Below are 19,790 nucleotides of genomic sequence, written 5' to 3'. Positions count from 1 at the left end.
TCAACAGACTGAAATTAATATAGCAGGTACGGTCGGCAGTTATTATGTTCTTTGTCTATTAATGAATTATCTATTACCTTTCCTATCTACTTCAAGCTGACACATGTGAGCAGCACACAGACATTCGGTATTTGTTTGCATTTCTGGTGAATTACACTCAAAATACAATATTCACTTGTCTTTTAGATTTATCCTGAGTCTCCACAGACTCATTATATAACTGTGAAATATGAACTTAATCAAATGCTAGTTGCTACCTCTGTCTGTCTACTGTATGATTCTGTCAGGTATGAATAGTGATTACAAATTATTATTGTAACCTCTTTTCTCACCTTTTGACTCCTCAGTGTCACTGAACAATGATAAAGAATGAGACGTTAGCCTTTACTACAAATTATCAAGATACAAAAATCAATAAAGGACCTATGGAAAATATACACCACTCCACACAGAAAGGTCCCAGCCAGCTTGTGTATTTGAACCAGGAATCCACTTGCAGTGAGGTGGTAGTACCAACTGCTGAACAACCGTGCTGCTTTTTTTTCAAAAGTAATGCTATGTCAACGCATAGCATCAAAATTAATCTAAGGAGCTTAAAAGGAAAGCACCTGGACTTTAAGATAAGATAAATCTTTATTAGTCCCACACGTGGGTGTCAGGGTTCCTGGGTCGGTGACCCAGTGTTTTCAGTTCTGTTCATGTTCAGTTTAGTTTGCCACACTAATGTTCCCACTTCCTGTTTTTTCCCATGTCAGCTTGTGTCATTAGTCAGATTATGTTCAGCCCGGTACTCACCCGTTTCCAATCATTGTCATCATTCAACCTGTGTATTTAAGCTCCTCGGTTTCACCAGTTCTTTGTCGTGTCATTGATGTTAATGTCGTCTCTCCGCATGTATGTTCAGATCAGTCAGCCAGCCATTCAGTTCTTCAGTCAGTCAGTCGTCCACCCAGTCAGCCATTTCAGTTCATGTTCTGTTCATCCAACCTACCTACAATAAACCCCATTATCCTGCACCGTGAGTCCAGCGTTTGGGTCATCTCTTCCTCGCCTCCACACACAACACGCCTGACAGTGGGACATTTTTGGTCACGGCAGGAAGTACAAGAGCAGTAACAAAAATAAGCGAAAAAGAGAAAAAAGTATAGAATAGAATAAGATAAACAGAATAACATACTATACAAAATAGAAATAATACTATATACAATACAAATAGAATAAAATACTTTGTTACATAGGGAAAATTGCACTTGGTGCAATTGCACATCAGGGACACAGGGTGAGAGTTACAATTTTGTATGCGATGTGTGCGTCTGTCTGCACGTGTTTCAAACTGGACTTTAAGTTTCTTGAAGATGCTTCAACTCTCATCTGAGAAGCTTCTTCAGTTCTAAGACCAAATGCTGGAGAGTCCCAGGTATTAAGCCCTAGTTGGAGTTGTCTCTTAAGAGGGACGTTGACCCACTGTTGACCATGTGCCTCATCACATGAGCCAAGGTGTGAAAAAGGGTGTGCATCATTATCAGCAGAGATTTCTCAATATGGCTCTTGTTTTCTTTCTTTTCAGAAAGTTAAATTGCATAAAGTTGAACCACACACTAATATGCTCTTCTAGGTTCACTTCTCAATATTTATTAAAAAAAAGGGTCAGGGGCGGGGCAGTCTCTGGTTTTATTGTGTTCCACGCTTAACATTCTCATTGTGTGTACATTTTAATTCAAGATTTTAAGCGAAAATGCAATTTTGCAATTTGTTACAGCTGTAACGTCTAACCCTAAATCAGAAACAGTTTTTAATGTCACTAATTCAGAATGAACAAAAGCAACAAATGACACCAAGATATCCTCTCAATAAATTTATTATTTTAAAATATATAAGCATGTCTGCAATAACTGGGAAAGAAATGGTTCTGTTTTCTTAAAGCTCACTTTTCAGTCTTGCCTTGGACATGTGAGTAAAGCAACATTTCATCTTTAACATGCTACAGTACCAATGATCAAAAGATTCATCCCTAAAACATCTATACCAGCTTTCATAACAATAACACATAACTAACACATCTTTAATGATTACAAAGGCAGGATATATTACTTATATTTTGTTTTATATACAGTATCAAGAAAACATACTGTGATATTGTTAAATTATTGCATTTGGATTTTGTTTTGCAGTCCTCATTTCCCGCTTTTATTTCTCTTCCATATTTTGGAGCTGAATGATGTCACAACTGCCATCAGCAAAGGAATAATCAATCCAGCCATATGTACCAGAGGATTCAAGCCTAAAATTAAGAAAAATAAAGACAAAAAGAGCAATAAGCCACAGTGGACCATACTTATGCTAGAGAGACACATTCTGTGAGAGACATGTAGAGCGACCATATGTCTGCAGTAGCTGGTTTCCGAATACTGAAAGTACTAAGTACTTTTACAAGTGTGTGTAACTGACTCAAGTGACCTGTAAGACTAGTTCTGAGTAGAGTGACATTTGTGTTTGCTCATCACCACATTCTGATTACATTGTAAACAGGCTGAGTGATTTCTACAAAACATGTTATTATATGTTTAAGGATCCACCACCAACAAAGCTAAAACTAATACAGTAATACTTACAAGGTCTGATTTTTTTCCAGATGGGGCTACCTAAACCTAAAAGTAAAATGAAAACAGAAGAGTAACTTATCTGTTATTTTTACCACTCACGCACAAATGACAGAATATAGGTAAACAAAGATTTAGGCATAGTCATGTATCCTTTCCTTTACCTCTTTTTTTATCAGTTCATGAACAAAATAGATATAAACACTAGTACAATATTAAATAACCTCATTATTTAGAGGGAGAAACCAAAGTGACCACAAAAAAAATATTCTTTTTATTTTGGTGAGACAGCATGGACAACCAACATCTAGATGTTACTCTACCCCAGAAGGTTGATTCCGTTCATCTGGACGTAGCATTTTCAAAAAAAAACATTTTCATCACCCATCCAAGTGACTTCTTCAGTCTCAGCTGACTGCTGGTTTCCCCAACTTTATAAACAGTACATTTGCACAATGACTGCAAATGTGCTGTTTATAAGGTTGTGGAATCAACCTTTTGGGATTTACTTACCAGGATGGTTGAGCATACATCAAGAAATCCTTTTCTACCATGCTAACTTATGTGTGAATTAGACTTGTACAGGAATTTACATTGTAACTGAAAAGTCATTTTAACTCAGTGCCGTCACCTCCCACACAACCTGATGTGCACATCCGCAAAAAGGTTGATGCAGTTGGCAATGACTTGAATGGTGTAGAAGGTTGCAGCATACAGGCTTTCCGGCTACGCTGTGAGTTAGGATACATTGGGATATTTGTTCTAAAAACTGTACCTTTATGAAGATAAAAGATGAAGACATGAATGAAGATAAAAATAATTAATGATTATACTTACACATGAATAAATTCCAAATACTGGAGCAACCTAAAACACAAAAAAATGATGTTAAGGTAATGCTAACACAGTTAATACTTACAAAGTGCAAATATGTTTCAGGCAGGGCTGCCTAAATAAATAAAAACAGAGCAGTAAGTTGACTGGTATATTTTGCTACTCAAACGCAACTCATAAGATAATTATACCATTGTCATATGTCGTTTGTTTGGTTTTTTCTGCTCGTTTGTTTTGTTTTTATTTTATTTCAACCCAGTGGATGCAACAGAAATATTGAGCTTTTTCTATGTTGCAATCTTATAAAGAACACAACAAGTGATATTTGCTCTTAACAGTGTAACTTTAGAGTATATTAGAACATAAAATTACTAAATTAAGCTAAGAACAATACAGTCATACTTACAAAGTCCAAATATTTTCCAGATGAAGAAACCTAAAACTGAATTAAACAAAATTGTACTCATTAAATAAAGCTTTGATCATAGTCATATATGCTTTTACTTTTTTTTCCATCATTGAATAAACCAAAGTGAGAGAAACCAAAGTGATCACAACCAAAAAATCATGGGCCAACATCTAGACCTTATACTACCATGCTAACTTATGTATGATCTAGACTTCTGCAGGAAATTTACATTGTAACTGGCAATGTTACCGGAAAGGCCTTTTAACCCTGTGCCGTCACCTTCCACATAACCTGATGTGCATATCGCAAGAAATGCTACTACACGTCAGATCGATGCAGTCGGCAACAACTTGGGATGGAAGCACGGGGTTAAAAGGGCTTTCCGGTTATGTTGTGAGGTAGGACACTTTGAGATATGTATTCTAAAAGCTGTACCTTTACAATATATTAACCTAAAATACCAACAAATGATGTTTTAGGAAACAACTAAAAAATAAGCAAAAACTAGTACAGTCATACTTGCAAAGTCCAAATATTTTTCAGATGAAGCTACCTAAACCTCAAATAGTGGAAAAAGAGAACATTAATTTGCACAGTATCTTTTACTACTCAAACACAACTGATATGCCTTATGCATAGGTACTTTTAATTACGGCATGGCTAGACATTACTTAGATTTTCATTAAAGTAGCTCATTTATGCTACAAACCATTGGAAATGACCAGATCCATCTTTCAACATGAAGACACACAAAGGAGTTTTGACTAGTTAAGCTTTATGGATTAATAAATTTCAGGCCACTTAATATCCTAGATGCTTTTCTTTTCTGACTTGGATTCAGCTTGATGAATGTTTTTCAGTTTGGTGTTTATTTTGTACAGAGCACTGCAAGAGACATTGAAAAAAAAAAGATGTACTGTTGGGAGATGGCGAGAAAACTTTTTTCCCTCCATTTATTGTACTTCTATCGGTACCTATGAACCTCTCCAGAGTACTGCACCTATAATTAATTCAACCAAGAACACCAGGTCAGAGTATGCCCTGCGGTGAGTGTGTCACCTCTTCAGATGTCTCTCACTTACATAAAAACTGTGTTTACTGCAAAGCACTGATTTAATGTGTTCATAGATTAGGTCGATTTCAAAATAAAAATGTATGAATCTCTCCCACGGGTGATGTGACGATACCATGAGAAATAAGGAACTTTAAATTGTATTTGAAAAGAGAGTATGTTGGAGTTTTCAAATTTTAACAAACCTATACTTTAGTATTTCCGAATTATATGACCAACCTAAACCATAGAGAAAGAATAAAAACAGAGCAGTCGTGTGGTATCTTATTTTAATCAAAAGCAACTTGCAGAAAAATCCTTGCAATGTAACTATTGTAAGTGTCAAACAGACATACATTTTTTTCCCTTTTGTTTGGTGGTCATCAAGAAAACACAAAGATGAATATTCAGATAAATCAGATAGATGAAGGTATTATATCATACTTACAGAAACTTGGGATGCGTTGCCACAAAGACATCAAGTTGTGAATTAAGGCTGGAGCTGGGGATTCAGAACCAAAAAATCTTTTGATGTCACTCGACATGGTATCATTGAGGTTGCAATTGAGGAGACGGCCTTCATGAAACAGACAGTCCACAGTTAGGTGGACATTTGGGTTGTCCACCTGCCTCCGGCTTTCAGCTACAACATGGTGAGGATTGAAGGTGTGATGCATCACTACCAGTATTACTGGTTTGCCAGCTGTAAGTGAAGAGACAACAGGATCAAATGATTCAGAAACAAGAGTTTGGGCTTTTAAATTTAGCCTTTCTGTTTACTTCTAATGTTATATATTCTATTTATTTCCCACTTTACAGGCCAAATATTCTAAGTGAACGTAACATGAGGCCATAATCACTAAAATGTGCTGAAGGAGTAATGATGACAAACACAACAGATCAAAAGTAGGACGAATTAGAGGTTCAAAAATTAGCAGAGGGAGCAATTAATGTGCTAAACAAACAACACATGGCAAATTGCATATTGGATTTTTTCAAGTTATTAAATTTGCATTCTGTAAATTACCATGACATTCACGTCTACAACGAGTGTATACAAACTTCACTTTCATCTTCACCCTACAGCAATAACTTCAATCAAAACTGAAGGTGTCATGCATGCATGTATTATTTAGCATTTATTTATTTAGCATTTCTTACGAGTTATGTTGTGCAGGGCCTCGCCGATGTCCGTTCCAACTCGTGAAACAACAGGACAGAAGACTAGAAGGTAGTCACATTCCGTTGCAGAGGTCACGTCTGTTTGTCCAATACTTTTGAGCATTTGAACAACTGGAAGTTGGGCCCCATTTGTTTTTCCTGCTTCCCACACAAAGAATTTTTTCCATGACTCTAAAATGAAACAAAAAGAAAAATTGGATCTTTGTTCAGATGTAATATAATTTTTAATGAGTTAATGTGTATCAACCATATAAACAGTGCTTAACAGTGCTAATCTAAATCCAGATATTATAAACAAGAACCAGATTGAATTTATGTGTCTATATTCCTGTCTTCCCAGTCAGAAAAGACGATTTATCGATGGATTTTAATATTTTATATTTCAAATCGTGATACTTTTTTCAGCCTATCCCAGCTGTCTTGGGGCAAAGTGCAGGGAACACCCTGGACAGGTCCCCAGTGTGTCGCAGGGCTAACACGTAGAGACAGGCAACCATCCACACTCACACCTATGGGCAATTTAGAGTTACTGATTAATGTATCCCAACTAACTGCATGTCTTTGCACTGGGGTGGGGGGGAGTACCCAGAGAGAACCCACGCAAACACGGGGAGAAAGACCCCAGCCAGGAATCGAACTCAGTACCTTCTTGTTGTAAGGCAGCAGTCTCAGAGTGTGCCACAGTGCTGGCCATATTGAAAATAAAAATTTAAAATTAAAGTGTGGTAATTCTAGTTTTCTTATACCACCATTAGAATTTACTGTGAGTATTGTTGGTTTCCATTAATTCCTTGTTTAGCTGCAAACTAAAGCCTCCCCCCCAACCACTTGCTGTGGCTAAAAAATGCTTGCAACTTTATATCACATCAATTGTAATTATTAAATAAAGCTTATTGTCTTTAATAATGAAATATCTGACAACTTTAATTTTGAAAAGTAAAACTTAAAAAGTCAAAAGCACCATATTTTCTCACCATGTGTTTGTGCCATGTCTCTGAGGAAGAAGAGAAAGGAGCCTTTAGTCAAAACAACAATGAGTAATCATGGCCAGCAGTTTCACTTTCTGTTCACTTTCTTAAAAGCTAGGCTAACATTGGCCTAGAGAATATGTATATCTCTGAGCCTGCTAAAGCTGTGAAGTTCACAGTTTCACATGGAAAGATTTTGAGAAATTCACTTACACAAAACCTCGAGTATACAGTCTCTGGTATATCCTTCGAACACTGAAAAGGGAGTGACGTCCTTCCCTGCCAGTGAAGCACTTTCATTTTCGATTTGAAAGTAACTGCCCAAACAGGAACATTAACTCTTTCAGTGTTTTGAAAAAAAGATCAGAACACAGCAGTAGTGGAAGTGGGTTAACAGAGTGTGAAACTGTGGCATAAATAAATGGGTCAGGTGAGAATTGAAAGGAAAAGCAATATAAACTGTAAAAAGGTTATGCTGGACTTTAGACCAGTTTTATTGTCCCTTGCCATTATTTTCCAAGTGTTTGGAAGGAGGAAATTCATGCTTCAAAACTATGCTCTCATAAATAGATCACCTCCTTTGGTGTTTTGATTGTAGTGGCAGGGAGAACTGTAAAACACGCTGGTCCAGTTGTGTTTAATATGATGACTGTGCATCATAAGATACGATAAGATAGATAAGATAACCTTTATTAGTCCCACACGTGGGAAATTTGTTTTGTTACAGCAGAAAGTGGACAGTGTAAAGTTACATAGCAAAAATTTGAAAAAACACTGGAATAAGATAAGATGATAAGAATAAGAATAAGATACTGTACACAATAAAATAAAATAAAATACTATATACAACTGATTATATTCATCACAGATAATTTAAATATAATTAATAAAATTGCACAAAACAGCATCCTTACTTTCTGAGCTGTTATTTAAAACTTACTAACCTGTTCAACTAAACCTAAATCTTAACCAGAACATTATATCTTACAGCAATACACAGTGGAAACGCTTTGCTTAAGAAGAAACAGAAAGAGACTTTGAACTGGAAACATAGCCATGTGTTGAACTTTAAACAACTTTAATCTCATAGTACCCTTGGCTGAAACTTTGGATACAAAACTTACACGACCATCTCTTCAGAGAGGATTTCTTTGACACAAGTATTGGACAAGAGCAGCAAGTTATTCTTTTAGAACATTTTAGCATCTCAGATTATTTCAACTTAAACTTAGAGAGAAAACTCACTGTCAAACTCACGAAACATTTTTTCAATTAACATATAGCCCTGTGCATAAAGTTGCAGATCTGTTATCATTGTATCATTATCCTTTTTTCATGATCCAGATACAATGGCATTGAGAAAGACATTCAGCCCTGTAACGTCTAAATCATCCTTCGCACTACTTCCATAGCCACAGTTGCCACCATCATAACACACATTATAAAACCTATACCCAGTATCAGAGGGTCAGAGAAACCTACGGAGAGAAGAGAGCTTGTTATTTATAAGTTAAACATTTATAAGTTTGAAATTAGTCACTGAATATTAATACCAGTGTCTGTACAAGTTTACTATGTGGAAAGCAATAAAAGCAAACCTTGATCAAATATACAAAGTATTACAGTTATACTTACAACTCCATTTTTGCCACTTAGAAGTCTGAATGAGCTAAAGAATAAAACAAAGAATTATAATGTTTGGGTTTTCATTGAGGGTGGACTTTTTATTACTAGTAAAATGCAACAGCATGATTGTATGTATAGAGATTACCTGGTGAATGGAAACTCTGAAAAACTTCCCAATGTCACGCCACATGATATCATTGAAGTTGCAATCAAGCAGTTTTCCCTCGTAAACCAGACAATCCACAGTGAGGTGGACGTTCTCGTTCTTCACCTGTCTCCAGCTTTCAGCTACAACCTGCTCAGGATTGGAGGTGTGATGCATCACCACCAGAATTACTGGTTTACCACCTGCAAGCAGAGAGACAACAGGATCAAATGATTCAGAAACTCTGGATCATTTAACATGGCCTGCATGTTAAATGAAGAAGAAAGAAGAAATACATGAATGTTCATCACAGGTTTTTTCAGATATACCAGCAGTATTGACTGAATGAGCCACTCCCTGTGACATTAGTCTGCTCACATTAACTGATACATACTGCAGGAATAGTTTCCCTATGTTGTGGTTTTTTATAGTTACTCTATAAAGAGAGAGATGCTACATCTTTTATGTAGCTATTGGAACATATGCAGACACACTTGTGATGGCTTGTTCAACCTAATAAGGTTGTTTTCTTAAGCTTTTATGAAAAAGTGAGCAAGATTGAATTAATACATGAAGAAAGTACATTCATTCGCTTTCTAATTACAAAAAAAGAGTGCATGTGACAAATGTCTTTGTGTTCACATTTTGACAAATGTGAACACAAAGGAAGTGGGCACCTGATGTAATACCTGTCACATATGGGTAGAATGCTCTATTTTTTGCTATGATGTTTTTCAAAATACCTTCATATAATTATTTTGAATAGGTTCTCTATCATTCTGATGGCAGTTGAAAACTAGTGTGAATAAGCACTTCTTACGGGGTATTGTGTCCAGGGCCTCGGCAATGTCTGCTCCAACTTGTGAATTAACAGGACAGAAAATCAGAAGGTAGTCAGATTTTTCTGGGGAGGTCACTTCCATTTGACCGATACCTTTAAGCCGTTTAATAAAAGAATGATGAGCTTCATTTGTTTTTCCAGCCGAGAGCGCAAAGAATCTTTTCCACAACACTAAAGATAAATTAAAAAGGAGAAGAAGACAAATGTGAAGCCACACATCTTACACACAATGAGCGATAATAGACATTATGTATTTTGTGTTTAGCTTATTAGATGTGTTAATTACATTAGGCTTTAGGCCTAGAATCCAGTCAGTGACACCCACCCCGCAGTACCCTCTAGTTGCCAGTGGGGTCACTGACTGGTCACTAGAGCACCCTGAATGGGGCTTGAGCAATGGATTTCACAGAGACTGTATGCAATCTCTATACTACAAGTGATCACATATCCAGTTCACCATCAGCCAGGGTTTGTCCTCTATAGTTACTTCCTTTTTATCCTGTAACACCAAGTGTACCATATTATAAATGTGAGTTTTTTTTTATAAATAGTTATACATCATCAGTGTGACCCCACCCTGTGTAGGTCAAAGTTATTGAAATAAGGGGGAAACTCCAATCACAATTATCTGCACACTCAGTTAATCATAAGATTTTTTTAAAAAACGCAGTTAAAAATGTAATTGCCAAGTGTAGCTTGTTCTCATTAATAATATTAACCTTTTTTCTTACCATTTTGTTTATCCATGTCCCTGAGAAAGGATACAAAACAGAAAGGAACCTTTAATCAGCATAATATAACAAAATGTAATTGAGATAAGAAAAAGCAACAGGTGTTGTTATGCATCACAGATTCCTCATAGCCACAGCTGCTTTGTATAAGCTTTTCCTGGCCAAGAATACTTACAAATATCTTAGAGATGTATTACCTGCATTAGTCTGATGTAGCAAAGCTAATCAGCAGACAATTACTGAGATTTGGAAACTTTATTTCTTCATATGATTGCCACAAAAGATGATCTTCCCCACAGCAAAAAATAAATATAGCTTCTTCTTGTTCAGCGCCGCACTTTAAAAAACAAATACTATTATTAACAACCAATCACATTAAAAGTCAGTGCATTCAGTCAGGTCGACATGGTGAAGATGACCTAAGCTAATCAGGATGGTGGAGAAAGGTGACTGAAGTGAGTTTGAATGTGGCATGGTTGTTGGTGCCCGATAGGCTGGTCTGGGTTTTCTTTACACAGTCATCACCGTGGTTTACAGAGAATAGCCTGGACAAAACAAACAAACAAACAAACAGTAGATGAAGCTATATACAACTTTGTTAATGTGCACTTGTTAGTGAGCATTTTCACTTCCTATAAGCATGAAACTATGTTAAATGTAAGTGTCCTCACACACACACACACACACACACACACACACACACACACACACACACATTCACCAGCACACACAAACACACACAGACCTTTCCTTTCTTCCTGTCTCTCCCTCACCGTTTGTGCCTGATGCTTTCCTCCTCCTCTTCCTCCTCTCAGCGCCTCTTTGTTGCACCACTTCCCTCCCAGAGTTCCGCTACAGATGTGTGTCGACAAAATAAATAATGAGGAAATACCGCTAGAGTATGAGGCGGCGTTAGGGACATTATTACGGAAGTGCTTGCACACACGCTACTGAAACTATCTGACAAACATTGCCGGAACTTTGACACACATACCACTGAAACTCTCACAAACATTACTGAAACTTTCTAATACACAATACTAAAACTCCCACACATACACACTGCTGAAACGCTCAAACACACTGCTGGAAACCAAGAAGATTTCAGCTGAACAGGAAGTAAGCTTCGAAAAGAGCGTATTTTAAAACGCGGCTAAAAACATTCTGATGTCTACTTCACAGCCTCTAGCAACCTAACTGAAACAGCAGCATTATTTAACTATGCAGTCATTTGAAAAAGGACATTTTCATAGTACTCCAGTAAGTCCTGTGCCCTTTTAACCCTTTAACACCTAGTGTATCATATTGATACATACAGTTTTTTGCCAGGTTTTGGGACTTTAACACCAACAGTGTGAATTTTTCCCCCTGAAAAACCTAAATAAATTACACAATAAATGTTTAAGCAATTAAAAAAACAGATAAGCAAATATGATACAAATTAAATGTCATACGATTACAAAAGAATTAAACAAAACAAGGTTAAATAAACACTATTTTCAAAAAATTAGAATTTTCTGGCAATTATTTCATGATTCGGGCTTCAAAGGGTTAATTCCTATTGAAGCAGTAATGGTGCACTTACTTTAACACTATCAAGTGCAAAAACCACCAGCCAGCATGTTGGACTGTCTCTCCAACAACAACTACAGTAAGGACAGAATAGATACTAGATAATAGCCTGATATTTAGGGTGGTACATAATGAATTGTTGAGTGATAGAAGCAGCATTATTACCCTCCAGTGTTATCCACATAAGGAATTTTATTTAAAATGATAGAATCTGATTACTGTAAGTCTTCTGACATCAACAATTAACCACAGTCAACTGCCACTCAAGATGATTTTGTCCTTTTCAGATCATTCTCCATAAACCCGACAACTTTTCAGTGGTAACTCTGGAAAGCAATAAAATCAGTATATTATATCCAATAGATCTAAATAAGTGAAAGCCTTGAATTTAGAGAGACAAACAAATTCTGCTAATTTCTTTTTTACACTAAATAGTTGATTAAATTTAAGCAAAGACCACCCATGTCTTATGCTACCGCACTTTGTCTTAAAAACTGATTTTGGAAAATATTTGGTAACTTTGTAAGATAAAAGTTGTGCAGTCATCCTTACAATCTTGGAATATTTTTCACACATCAAAGATAGAGAAGCCTAAATAAAGACAATAGAGCACTAAATCGTCTGGCATCTTTTACAACTCAGTCACAGATCATGAAATAAGCTTAGCAATTTCAGTATTCTTAAATTTTTGACCTTATTCACACAAATCACATGGATACAGCAACATTAATAGAATAACAACAGGGGGACAACATTTAATTGTCCCCCTACACAAACACAGACACACACACACACACACACAAACACTTAAACATACCTGCTATCTCTTGTCTCTCTTCCTCCATGTGCCCAACAATCTCCTCTTCCTCCTTTCAGCGTCTCTTGCCTGTACCACTTTGGTCACACTGTCTCACTTCTTCAGAGTACCTCCCATATAAGTGTCAATTATGATTGATGAAAACACACACATTTGAGGTCATTACGCCAGTCGGCTTGTGAACCATGTTGTAACCTCAAGATTAACTTGCATATTATCATAAACTGCAGTGATTTTATCCTGACATAGTTAAAAATAAAGGGAGTTGGAAATGTTCTTAAAAGCGACACCTCTTTTTCTTCATTTTCATTTTTTGTTTCCTAAAGGCGTGTTTTCCATTTTGGAACTAGGATAATCTCACTATCAACCCAAGTTTGGGAGAGACTTTTAGCCTCAGCAGTGTAGGAAAAAATATGGCAAGTAAATAGGAATTACTGTGTGCTGTGCTACAGCTACATGTAATATTTTGTTATGATGAGGGGAAAAAAGTAATGTTTTTAAAAAAGTTTTAAACTTTTTTTTGTCTTCTACTTCTTCTTTCATTTGTTTTTCATTTTCCTGTGCGTGGGCCTCTCGGTCTCTGCCCAGAACACCCATTGAGTAATTTGGGCCCATCCTGTTACATTATAAGTTTGATCAAATTTGAACCAGGAAATTGCCCTTTGAAACGTGGATATTATTCTCTTTTACTCATGAAAATCAAGATGCAACAAAGAACTACAAAGACAGTGCTTAAAAATATGTGTCTAATTGCTGTATCTCTGGGAGCCATTACTAATATGAATTTTTTATTTTATTTTATAGCTTTTGCCAAGAGAAAATGGTAAAATGGTACTTAAATGGTACATTTCCATTTAAGTAAAACAATAATATAGACTTTACTTTAAAGAAATGATCTGTAAGATGAAATTCCTAATTACAGCCACACAATCCACCAATGTCATGTTGAAACAGCCATTAAGAGAAGATAAAAATGAGTATATAAAAGAATATAAGCTGAAGAACTGGAAACATCAAACTGCAGCATATAGATATCAGAAATGCCTAAATGACAATTTACAGTCTATTTATAATAGACCTATGATACAATTTATATTACAAAAATTTGGGAAATATAGATTTACAGGAAATAGATTTATAAGAAAAACTACTTATTAGCATTAAGCTATTAACAATACCACACCAAATTACTCAGTGATTTTATGTAAACCTCGTATTAAATGGTATTGGCAGCTCATAGAGACTTTGGATTCTTAGTGTCTGGGTTCTTCTCCAGCTTTCAGCTATTACATAATGAGGATGAAGGCATGATGTATCACCACTAGAATTACTGGTTTATCATCCGTGAGTGTGGAGACAACTGGATAAAGTAATCAGAAACAATATGAGAAAAAAATAGTTAGCTTACTTATTCTACATGACTCTACATGGCAACTCATAGAAATCCTTGACAAACATTACACTGTGCAAGATAGAACGTGCTTTTTAAAAGTTATTGTTAACTTCATCACCTCAAAAATTAATGTAATTTAATTCTTTTATGCAGAGAAATTGTTTGTTTTTCATACTGTGTGTTAATTATATGCATGAAAATGTGGCTAGGCAAAACCAAACTGATCAGAATGAATCCATCTCAGAGAGAATGAGTGTCTTTTAGGACATGAGCTTCTTTTATTGATAAATGAAACTGCAAGTGTCAGCCAGTCAGATATAAAAAGTGTCTTTATTTCATAGTCAGAAGAAACAAACTGTTTCTGCTCAGTAAAGGAAAAGGAACCATTTGAAAACATATTAAATATCAATAAAATAAAATCAAGCTTGACATCTATAATTGTATGGACTGGGTAATGTGTGAGGAATGAAAAGATCCCACATTATTTAATGGGAAAATGATCTACCTACACACGGCTGATTCCAAAAACATCCCAAAGATCAAAGAGAAAGAAAATTACGTGGCTAGGCTACGTGGCTAGTTAGACAATTTAACATTTTTCATTCCAGCAATTCAAAATGGTAATCAGCAGTTTGTATGATCCTCACCAGTTTGTATGCATGCCAGGCAATATCAGGGTATGCTCCTAGTGCGATAACATATGGTGCTAATGGATCTTCGTTGTTTCATGCCGGATAGTGGTTCTGATACTTACTAGACCTTGGCTGGTGCTGGGCTTGATGTGACACCCTCCATGAACGATAAGGAGGTTTTTGTCTTGATGTTAGTATCTTCTATCGCCTCCTCTTGTCTCAGCATTGTATCTGGTGACCACGTATCAATTGCCTGGAACTTGTTCTTCCCATTCAGCTGAATTGTCAGAACATGTCTTACTGGACATGTCTCAGAACATGTCTCATGAGCACACTGGTAGGTTGCTCAGATATTAAAAGACACATTATTTTGTAAGAAGGTGTACTATAATATTATTGATTAATCAACAGACTGTTAGGCAGATCTCTCTTAAAACATCATACATGTATACCGTATTTTTCGGACTATAATGCGCACCGGATTACCGGCACACTGTCAATGAACGGATCTGTTTTCATTAGTGCTGTCAGCGTTAATCCCGTTAAAATGACGTTAACGCCATAATTGCATAACGCGGCAATTCTCTGTTAGCGAGTTAGCGAGGATCACCCCATGCATGGGGCTGCACAATGTCAACGCGTTAGTGCGGTTAGCTCGTTAAAGCGTTAGCGCCATGCAGCCCGGTGAAAGATGCATGTTTATAAAGCATCCAAACCAACCAAAGCAACCAAAACATCTTTTTAATGAACTTTTAGCCTTTTAACATGTCTGCAGTATTACGGAGTAATAAGGAGTAAATCATTAAGAACTCATTTTCTATCTTTAAGCTCTTTTTTTTATTCATTTTTTTCTTATACATATATATAAATTCATCTTCACACAGTGCGTAAAGATTATCTGCAGATCTGGTATGTTTACAACATTACACCTCTATTGTGACCCAGATATAAAACAGTGATAGATACATAACAAACAGTATAGATCAGTAATTCTACCCCAAAACTAAAATCTATACCAGCCTTCATAACTATAAAGTATTAAAGGTAATAACAGCACAATCAAGAAAGGTTACGTTTAATTTAGTTGCACAGTGACTTCCTGATGGATCATTTTATTGTAATACAACAGCATGTCCAAAGACTCCTCAGATCTAAAATAAAGGCAGGAAAAGGACAATAAGTCAGCTAAATATAAACCAATCTATAGTACTTATGAGGATATTTAATTGTTTAATTCAAAATTTTAACCATGTTTATACATGGTTTTATTTCTGATGGACATTACAACACTAGATGCAATTTTGTTGACTCTGGAAACCAGTAAAAATAATCTAAGATCAAATAGACAGTAGAGAAATATACTATTGTTTAGAAGGAAAGAGTTCAAAATGTCCACTGAAATAACATTATATGGCTGGTGAAATTTGAACCAGAAGGTTTTCATCAGTTTAAAAAAATGGCGTAACATAACATCAAGACTGTCATACTTACACCACAAAATCATCTGAAGAATAAAAAGAAAGAAAAAGAGAAAGACAGAAAGTCATTATCACTGATTTTTAAAAATATCACACCACACACCTCTGTCATTGTATATATGTGTAATACCAAATCAGTACGAGAAATCATTACCTGATAAACTGAAAGTTTAAAAAGCTTGAGGAGTGTTTTTTCTATGTTATCATTGAGTTTGCAGTTCAGGAGTTTGTCCTCATAAAACAGACAGTCCACAGTGAGATGAACGTTTGGGTTGTTCACCTGTCTCTTACTTTCAGATACAACAGAATGAGGATTGAAAGTATGATGCATCACCACCAGAATCACTGGTTTACTACCTGTAAGCACAGACGCAACCAGATCAACTGAGTCGGAAACAAAGTGAAACACATTGATTAAGTTTCTACTTTTGTAGCTCATACTGCAGACCATGAAGGCTGTTAAGCATGACCCTTTTGTCACAAATATCTTTTATTTATTTATTATTTTTAGTCCATTAGTCCATATTTATTTCTAATTACTTATTTATGTCTCATGACAAATTCATATGTTAAATATACAGAAGTGGATACCTTATATAAAACCAGGCAGATGCAGATAAGCTGTGGTCTCAAAATACATTTCTGCTATTATACCATTCACATACAGTTACATTTCTCAGATTACCTTCCTATGTTAAAGTTTTATTCAATGCTAAGTAATCTCATATAGTATTTCTTACAAGGCAGGTTGTTCAGGGCCTCTTCGATGTCTGTTCCAACTCGTGAAACAATAGGACAGAAAACCAGAAGATAGTCACATTCTTCTGGAGAATTCACCTGAGTTTGACCAATTCTTTTGAGCATTTCAATAATGGGATAATGAGCCTCATTTGTTGTTCCCGCCAACCAGACATGGAATGTTTCCCATGAAACTAAAGATGAAGGAAGAGAAGATTTGGGTATTTTTCCAAAGTAACTCTTTAAAACTGTTACATATCCACACAATGTACATACTGTGCAATTATAACTGCAGTCATAATAAAAAGAAAAAACACCCTTTTGCAGTTTTTGTAGTGTTATTTAATCAAATTATGTGTGAGCACGGCACCCAAATTCATCCACAATGTGGTTAAGAGACTGCGAAAGTCAAACAGAGTCATACTTATTGCTGCTAAAGATGGTTCTAGAAGCGAATTATTGGTGTTCTTAGATTTTCACACACGCACATACATGCGCGCATGCAAAATCAGCAACATTAGCATTTATGTTTCTGGCCACTTCTCTCAGTCCCCTTTATTTCCCTTTTGGCGTTTAAATTCCTTTATGCTACAGCTGCAACTTGCTCTATTCATCAGCAACTACACAGTTAGTGTTGCCTGCCTGCAGTATGGAGGCAACATTAAGTGTTTCATAAAATAAGAACATAGGTTGTCTTTTTTTCTCACCTTGCTCTACTTCTTCCTGGTCTCTGTGTCGGGATTATGAAAGAGAAAACAGCTTTTAGTCTGAATTTAACAATCCAATAAATACAGCTAGTCAGTTAATATGTAACAAGGTTAGTAAAAGGTGCCCTTACTAGAACCGGAAGACTAAGCTAAAAATAGAAAACAACCTTAGATGGATAGAAATCTATTACTCCTAATGCATGGCAGAGCGGCAGCATTTCACAGCCTAAGAGAGATGTTTTTGTTTTTTAAAATTCAGATGTTTACTTACAATAACCTTTGGTAATCTCTTGTGTCTGACATATTCTTCACCACACTGAAAAACAATGAATGCTTGTCTATTCCAGTACTTTCACTTTTGATTTGCAAAGGGTCAGTCAGAAAACAGGTACTTTTAGTGTCACATGATGCTGCTATCTGAAGACAGGCGTTATTCCAGTTCATTTCCCCTTTCACATGACATCTTTTTACAGCATCTCCACCTAGTGGACACACTATTTCATGAGAGGAACAAACCACAAAAGTGTTTGTTACAGCATAAAACAATGTCAATTGTGCATTTGAAATATACAGTATGTTCACAAAATTGGATTGGTGCCTCTGTACTTTCTAAAGATTACTGTATTTAATAGAAAAGAAAGAGCTGAACATACACTTTGTATGAAAGTTGCATGTAGCCACACTGATGCCACACTCAGTTCCAACCGGGTGCTTTGAAAAGTCACATGAGAAGCAAGGGCTGAATCTGACTGTAAAACACACTGTATTCTCATATGGCATTGACTTGTCAATCATAGCACAGGCCCATCATAAAGCATACTCTGCTTTATCATCCTAAGGCAGGGACTGTACACCTGGAAGTCATGTACATCTTTTAACACTTCTCACTGCTTTCTTATGCCCTCATGTTGAGCACATTCAAGCAGTAGCTCAACTTTGTCATCAAAAATGAAGTGACACAGAAACACAGTGAAGACAGTTTTCCCCTCCAATGCAATTGATGTGGTCATCTCCAAAGCTAATTCAGCAATACCTAAATTGAGTCTGGGTGCTATAACTCTGATCCTTTTATTGGTCATTTTCTACCAATTAATCTAATGTTGTTCAAATGGTTTGTGGTATTCATTTGTTTGTATTATCTCTAATCACCTCAAAATTTGATATTGCTATTGCAACTATAAACCATTCATGAAAGAGACCTTAATGATCATGTACTAAAGCGTTGATGTCAGAAGATTTTTTTTTTTTGCTTTTTTCAAAGCAGACAGGGCTGCCAAGATGTGATTATAATTGTTAGCTGATTGAATAACTATTCATCTTCTGTAAAATACCTATAGAGGAAAATCCACAACTTGTTAATATTTGTGACAGCCTGCAAGAAAAAAGTATAATGACAAACCAAAAAGAGTTTTCACAGTCCAGCAATGCATTGTTTTCTTCTTAAAATAACAGAACTTTGAAAGATACAACAGAACATGTGAACATAAACTGTCTCAATAAATGCTAAAAAATATATATTTTTCTGTTTAATTACCAGTGTTTTATACTGATCAGAACACTGTAAATAACCAAGTATTTCCAGCAAAAAGAAAGGTTTCATCTAATTTTATATGTTTCATTTTTTTGGAAAGTAATTCAAGAAAAAACTAAACCAAAGCAGGCGATGTAAACTAAAGGTCACATCTATGAGTAAATTTTTGGGAAAATGTAGTAAAAGTATCACTGCTAAAGGTGTATACTGCATATGAGTTTTCTCGCTTTATTTTTTATAAAATTAATAAATAAACTATTGAAACAAAGAGATAAATAAATGAATACAGAAAACACACACATATACACCTGATTTAATTTGTACTTGACAAATTATATAATCTCAACATTATAATCAAATAAAGCAGAATAATTATTAACATAATAAATATATCATTATTATTATTATTATTATTAACAAAAGTGATTACATTTTACCCCAACACACACACACACGCACTCTCAAACTACAAACTTCATATAAAATCACATAATTTCATATTATCATCAAATAAAGTGAATTTGTTCACATATCT

The 19,790-nt window shown here is 35.6% G+C and overlaps 2 protein-coding genes across 4 annotated transcripts; both read right to left on the bottom strand.

Annotated features, from left to right (window-relative positions):
• Nucleotides 1-1,842: 1,842 nt before the first annotated feature.
• LOC116336000 lies at nt 1,843-7,378 on the bottom strand. Of its 3 annotated transcripts, XM_031759792.2 has the most exons (8): nt 7,258-7,378; nt 7,051-7,070; nt 6,056-6,247; nt 5,343-5,597; nt 3,841-3,876; nt 3,438-3,467; nt 2,613-2,648; nt 1,843-2,281 (listed from the first exon to the last, which is right to left on the bottom strand). In XM_031759792.2, the coding sequence occupies exons 2-8, from the start codon at nt 7,064-7,066 to the stop codon at nt 2,175-2,177; spliced, it is 672 nt and encodes a 223-aa protein (XP_031615652.1). In that variant the 5' UTR covers nt 7,067-7,070; nt 7,258-7,378; the 3' UTR covers nt 1,843-2,174. The 3 variants fall into 3 exon arrangements, with proteins under 3 accessions (XP_031615652.1, XP_039454523.1, XP_039454524.1); XM_039598589.1 differs by lacking the exon at nt 7,051-7,070 and having other exon boundaries at nt 7,258-7,332; XM_039598590.1 differs by lacking the exons at nt 1,843-2,281; nt 2,613-2,648 and adding an exon at nt 2,655-3,331.
• Nucleotides 7,379-15,619: 8,241 nt separating this feature from the next.
• LOC120433242 lies at nt 15,620-18,392 on the bottom strand. The gene is made up of 6 exons (XM_039599210.1): nt 17,996-18,392; nt 17,725-17,747; nt 17,020-17,211; nt 16,434-16,636; nt 16,293-16,305; nt 15,620-15,952 (listed from the first exon to the last, which is right to left on the bottom strand). The coding sequence occupies exons 1-6, from the start codon at nt 18,166-18,168 to the stop codon at nt 15,909-15,911; spliced, it is 648 nt and encodes a 215-aa protein (XP_039455144.1). The 5' UTR covers nt 18,169-18,392; the 3' UTR covers nt 15,620-15,908.
• Between the last annotated feature and the right edge of the window lie 1,398 nt (nt 18,393-19,790).

The sequence above is a fragment of the Oreochromis aureus genome, linkage group 15 (assembly GCF_013358895.1).
Source record: "Oreochromis aureus strain Israel breed Guangdong linkage group 15, ZZ_aureus, whole genome shotgun sequence".
Taxonomy (NCBI): Eukaryota; Metazoa; Chordata; class Actinopteri; order Cichliformes; family Cichlidae; genus Oreochromis; species Oreochromis aureus.
The sequence above is the reverse complement of the archived record's forward strand: the minus strand, read 5'-3'. Positions and strand labels throughout refer to the sequence as shown.

Excerpts from the sequence above, each read along its gene's own strand:
- LOC116336000 (XM_031759792.2), bottom strand. Across the intron at positions 5,598-6,055 it reads GGCCCTGCACAACATAACTC|CTGGCAAACCAGTAATACTG; the intron begins GTAAGAAATGCT and ends CTTCACTTACAG. Across the intron at positions 3,877-5,342 it reads GCAACGCATCCCAAGTTTCT|TTTTAGGTTTCTTCATCTGG; the intron begins GTAAGTATGATA and ends TGTTTAATTCAG.
- LOC120433242 (XM_039599210.1), bottom strand. The coding sequence starts at position 18,168 with ATGAACTGGAATAACGCCTGTCTTCAGATAGCAGCATCATGTGACACT. Across the intron at positions 17,748-17,995 it reads AGAGATTACCAAAGGTTATT|AGACCAGGAAGAAGTAGAGC; the intron begins GTAAGTAAACAT and ends ATCCCGACACAG. Across the intron at positions 16,637-17,019 it reads GGCCCTGAACAACCTGCCTT|GTAGTAAACCAGTGATTCTG; the intron begins GTAAGAAATACT and ends CTGTGCTTACAG.